General features: G+C 44.1%; 1 protein-coding gene across 1 annotated transcript in view; it reads left to right on the top strand.

Annotated features, from left to right (window-relative positions):
• The first annotated feature begins 694 nt into the window (after window positions 1-694).
• FGD6 (FYVE, RhoGEF and PH domain containing 6) overlaps window positions 695-6000 on the top strand; it is an 82510-nt gene continuing 77204 nt past the window's right edge. The window contains exon 1 of the mRNA XM_075860107.1: window positions 695-838. Within this exon, the coding sequence (XP_075716222.1) occupies window positions 829-838 (10 nt within the window). The 5' untranslated portion in view covers window positions 695-828. The remainder of the gene's footprint in view (window positions 839-6000) is intronic.

Here is a 6000-nt window from a genome sequence, read left to right as displayed (position 1 = left end):
GACAGCTGTCAAACGACGACGCGTAAAAATACAGCCTCGGCAAAAGAAGTGCAGGACACTTCTTTGCAACGTAATTTGAGCCGTTCTTCATTGAATTCAATGAAGAGCAGCTCAAGATTACAGGCGTCAAAGACGCCTCGCATAATGCGAGGAGCTTTTACGTCTGAAACGACGCAGCTGTTTTCTCCTGAAAACAGTCTGTCATTTCAGACGTAAAAGCCTGCTACCGTGTGCACATACCCTTAATCTCATCCACTCTGTTGCTACTGTAATATCTATCATATGCTGCATTTTTCTGCAATGAAAGCCGTTGCGGAAAATCCGCAGTATTTACGCTACGTATGGACTTATCCGTGGAAGATAAAAACTTTGCATAGGAAGGACAGGTAGTGTCACAAAAGAGCTAGTTTTATGGCTGATCCATATTCTGTAGTGTCGTCGTGATATCTGCACAGACCTACAGCAGAAGCTCTAATTCATGTAAGTGACCGTATATGTTATATATGAGCCATATGCCCCTAGTACTGGGTAAACTCAAGACTAGTATTGCATTGTGCCCGAGCAGTCAGCCCATATGCGTTATCTAGTCAGTCAGAACTCAAGTAGGTAGAGGAGCGTCTTGTGGAGCGCTTTATTTGCCACTGACGTCACTCGGGCACTCCCCTCCTCCTCCTCCATAGTGGGAAGCGGCATCTCCCAGCTCCAGCAGGCGGCCCCTCGTCTGGACCGTGGGGCACAGAGCAGAGTTTGCTGCCCGGGCACCCGCAGGAGTAATGCACCGACCACACGTTGTTATTATGGATTAAAAGCGACACTCCATGGGAGAACATGAGTTCTGGTGAGTTGTGAGGCTGGGAAGAAGTTCGTGGAGGATGGGGGATTTTCCATTCTCACACTGCTCAGGATGTACAATGAGGTTTAGGGCTGTGTGCAGGAATCGCTGCCGGACGGTGCTCGGAGGTCTGGACGGTCCTGCAGGTTCTATTACTCGTATACAGCCATCCATCCATCCCGTATTATCAAGATGGGGGTGCAATAAAGATCGCCCGACACAAGCGGACGACAAGTTTATTTTAACCATTTCAAGGGGTTTTCCGGTTTCAGTGCATTATGACAATTATCTGCCTATATAGTGTATGTACCAGTCCCTCGCCATTTTCCATATGGGTTTGCTGTCAGTGAATGGAATTTTTTTGTTTGCATCCAGAGGCTGAAGCAGTGTGGCTGTACTAACCACGTCTATTGTAGCTAAAAAGTTTGCTGCGATTCTATCTAATCAAGGCAGCACACATCAGCAGCACAACTATCGTTCTGCTACAATGTATCAGTGTAAATAAAAGGTCTTATGTCAAAGAATCTTGCCTAGAATGGATACAATTGTAGCAAAATTTGAATGTAAATCAGAATGTTTATGATGTTCATTGACCGCAGAAAGTGGTGAAGGATCCAAAGTATATTAGAAAGTTACTTTTCATCACACACAAAAGACTTTACTCCATATTCCTCGATATGTCAGAAATAAACCGCAACCTGATCATGAGGTGACTATATAAGGCTTAGGCTCTGTTCACATCTGCATTGGAGGTTCCGCTGCAGATTCCATGACATCATATTTTCTATCCCGTCAGGGCTTGTCCACACGTAACGGAATTGCTGCAGAAAATTTCTGCAGCGATTGTGTTGAAAATAGTAGCTGCGTAATAGTAAATGAACATTCCCAATATATGTTTCGCACTATGTGTGGGTGTCAATGTGTTATACGAGTGGTGAACAAAGTTACATGTCGTCCCCGTGGACAACACATCATTGCGCCGGTGCACACGCGAAGTGGTGGTTGACCGAGCAACCGGTGCGGTTTTTCCCCTGCACAAACCCTTTCATTAAAAGCCTCAGTCCTTGTGTCCCCTTCTGTTAAGTTGTTAATTATTTTGTGCCAGTTAATGGTTGCCATGGCTCATCCCCCATCTTTCCGAGACTCCTCATGGGCAAGCCTTCGGCGTTCTGCTGGGTTGGCATCTAGTGGTGCTGGTGTACACCCGTTATTTCGGTAGGCATGCGTATCCTGGCTCTCTTTAGATTGGTAATAAGAAACGAGCCATATATTGTACTTTCCCTTAGTCACAGTAGTAACATTCTTTTGCCATGTAAGTTGCCATGTTTTTGGTTGGGTCACATTGGACATTACAAGCCGTCCAGTGTCTTCAGGAAGGAAATGTTTCGTATTACTGTCTGTCTATAGCATGACTATAGGGGTGACACTTGAAGAGGTGAAGTGCTTCCCCTTGTATGCCGGCTTGTTCTTCAGAAACAGGATGTTTATTTTACATACTGTAGTTTGCTACTTCCAACTGGAGACATTTCCACATGTTCCTGCAAAACATTTACAAAATATGCGCTGTACTGTATCAGCATAGCAGATGGCTGAGAAGTCAAAGAGCGTTGCGAAATAAGTGTTCTGCCATAGTCCTTCAGTTCTAGTTCATACAGAGCTTTACGTAACTTAAGACCAGCGTTTCAAATACAAGTATATGCATATATTCGCGCTCCAGCCGCCTAGTGACACTTACTGTGAATAGGTAGGAAAGTGTCAATCAGGGGGTGTGTGAATATATGGATATACTTGGACTGTGCCGCAAGTATAATTTCAAAATAGTCCTAAACTACTTAATATGAAATCGGCGCATCTGTCGTGTGAAGTCCCACATGGCAAATTTTCCTCATGTTTCCGCTGTGGAAAACGTTACAATGTGCAATGGGGAAAAATATTCCGCAACAGATTTCTCAATTTCTTGCGTTGCAGAAATTTTTTTCCTCAGGATTACATTGTAACGTTTTCTGGAGCGTATTTTTATGTTGTGGAAATACAAGGAAAATACGCCACATGTGACTGCACCCTTAGGGTATGTGCACACGACCTCTTTTCAGACGTAATGGAGGTGTTTTACGCCTCGAATTACGCCTGAAAAGACTGCTCCATTACGTCGGCAAACATCTGCCCATTGCTTGCAATAGGTCTTACGATGTTCTGTGCAGACGAGCTGTCATTTTACGCGTCACTGTCAAAATACGGCGCGTAAAATTACGGCCGCGTCAAATGAAGTGCAGGACACTTCTTGGGATGTTTTTGGAGCCGTTTTCTCATAGACTCTATTGAAAACGGCTCCAAAAAACGGCCGTAAAAAAACACTGAAAATGTGACAGATAAAGGAAATGAGAGATTTTGGTTCAAAGAATGATTATCTTTCCCGGGACATCACAGCTCACAAGTCGGCATTGTCAATGGAGGCAGTTAAAAGGACTATGTCTGTAAATGGATGCCATTCAACCATGATGGAGTATCTATGGGAGCTGTAATTGGGTCTTAGGAAACAGCTTTTTTTTGTTCTTTATCGGTTTGTATTGGATAGCAGAGTGGCTCATTGTATACAAGCCGATAAAAAGTCAAAGCAGCCTATTTAGCAACATTTAGCAGCTTGAAAGCAGACTACTTCAGTTCCCTATAGAGCTGTCGCAATTTGTACAGCAGAAGGCATACTGGCTTTTAAGCTCTCTTCACATCAGCGCTGGTCTACGTACCATCAGTTTTCAATTGCGCGATTCTTTCTTGTAAAGAGGAAAAGATAAAACGGAAAGCTGATGGACCTATTAACCTATTATGTCATTGGAGTCTGTCAAGATCTGTTTCAGAACAGATCCCTCATAGCTGTCTTCACTCTGATAACAGAAGCCGTGACTCTAGTGTGAACAGCGCCTAATAAGGCTCCTTTCACACTAGCGTTAAGCTCAGCTTAGCTCTCTTCCGTCAGAGGAAGAGATGAACGAGAGTCCGAACAGACAGCATCGCGTCCATTAGAATTACCATTGATTTCAATGGTAATTATTTTGTTTCAGAGGCTCTCCGTTGGCTAGGTTTCCGTTTTTTTTTCATGGAAGCAAAAGTTCTGCAGACTGCTCTTTTGTTTCCGTTTCAAAAAACGGAAAGCAACTGATGCAAAAGAATTACCATTGAAATCAATGGTAATTCTAAGGGCCTGTTCACATCACCGTTCGCTTTCCGTTCCGGGGTTCCGTCGGAGCTTTCCGTCGGGTGAACCACGCAACGGAAAGTGAAAGTGACAGCACAGCTTCCGTTTCAGTCACCATTGATCTCAATGGTGACGGAAACATCGCTAATGGTTTCCGTTCGTCACCATTCCGGCTGGTTTCTGGTTTTCCGACGGAATCAATACCGGAGTCGACTCCGCTATTGATTCCGTCGGAAAACCGGAAACCAGCCGGAATGGTGACGAACGGAATCCATTAGCGATATTTCCGTCACCAATTTAGATCAATGGTGACTGAAACGGAAGCTGTGCTGTCACTTTCACTTTCCATTGCGGCGTTCACCCGACGGAACCCTCCGACGGAACCCCGGAACGGAAATGAACGGTGATGTGAACAGGCCCTAACAGAACGGTTGCTTTCTGTTTAATGTATCTATCCTCTTCCTCTGACGGAAGAGAGGTAAACTGATAGGAACGGTAGTGTGAACTTGGCCTTACAGACACTGAATGCCAGAACTAGGCTACTGCGACACTTAAAGGGAACTTTTCTGTGACTTTATGCTGCCCTCTCTGAGGACAATATAAAATAATGACAGACACACTGATTTCAGTGGTCTGCCACTTTCGTCTGGTAGGATGTGACATTGGATAATTTACGTTGAAGCATGACTCAAGCCCTGGGAGGAAGCACTCCGACATATTCATGAGCTGCTGTTTCCCCTACTCCACCACTGATTGACAGCTTTCTCGCTATGCACAGTAAGGGTATGTTCACACGCTTAATAAAATGCGGCTGAAAATTCGGAGCTGTTTTCAAGGGATTTTAAACCGTTTTTTAAGCAACTAGCGTTTTTTGCGCCGTTTTTTACGGCTGTTTTTGGAGCTGTTTTTCTATTGAGTCAATGAAAAACTGCTCCAAAAGCGGGATCGGAACAGAACGCTCTATTTTCCGTTGAAATCAATGGGCAGATGTTTTTAAGCGTTCTGCTTGCCGTTTTTAAGGGTGGACATACCCTAATTGGGAGTAAGCTGTCAATCAGCGGTGGCTGGATGAGGGGAGCGACAGCTCATATGTATGCAGGATTTCTTCCTACGAGTGCTCGCATTGTGCTGCAACGTTCTCAATGTAAGTATTCCAATATTACATAACCATCAGACATAACTGATAGACGCCTGAAATCAACGTGTCTGTCATTACTTTATGCTGACCTTCGAGAGCAGCATAAAGTCAGTGACCGGTTCCCTTTCCGAGCAATTCTGTCATGTTGACAATTCGTTACAATCTGCGGGCAGCATTTTATAGGTAGCTGAGTAGGCTGATGTATATTTTTGTAGCAATAAATTCAGTATAACTTGTAATTTCTTCATTTAAACCTCTGCTCATTCTTGGTTTAGGAGTCCAGTGGGCGGTCCTACTTAGTGATTGACAGCTATCTCTATATTCACACATACAGTTAAGTCTGTCAATCAGTGATTAGAATTGGCTCCATAAATATAGCATTTGGCCTGTGTTCCTCCATGTAAGTTTCCCATACATTTAAGATAATTTTCGTCCGAATGCACGTTCAACCGACCGCCATTTCTTCCAAATGCCACATACACATGCACACTCTGCTGAGCGTGCGTATTTATTCAATGGGGGAGACGGGAATAAAAGGATATCCGACACCTCAGGCAGCGGCTTATCTCCTGCGGGTGCAAAGGATCGGGTGTGTTGAACATACCCTATCCTTCTTTCCCCCGACATCTGCCATCAGGGGAAAGTCAAGAACACCCCATTCATGTACACATCATGTTTGGCCCACTGTCCTCTGATGTTATGGCTATATGGTACACTCGTGTAGACTACATAGATTATGGCTATCTGTATAATACCTTAAATGACCAGGGTTCCCTCACCTAATCTTTCCAGTTCTACACTATATTTTATCCAAATACTATTCTATGTAAAGAACCA

The sequence above is a fragment of the Rhinoderma darwinii genome, chromosome 3 (assembly GCF_050947455.1).
Source record: "Rhinoderma darwinii isolate aRhiDar2 chromosome 3, aRhiDar2.hap1, whole genome shotgun sequence".
NCBI lineage: Eukaryota > Metazoa > Chordata > Amphibia > Anura > Rhinodermatidae > Rhinoderma > Rhinoderma darwinii.
The sequence above is the reverse complement of the archived record's forward strand: the minus strand, read 5'-3'. Positions and strand labels throughout refer to the sequence as shown.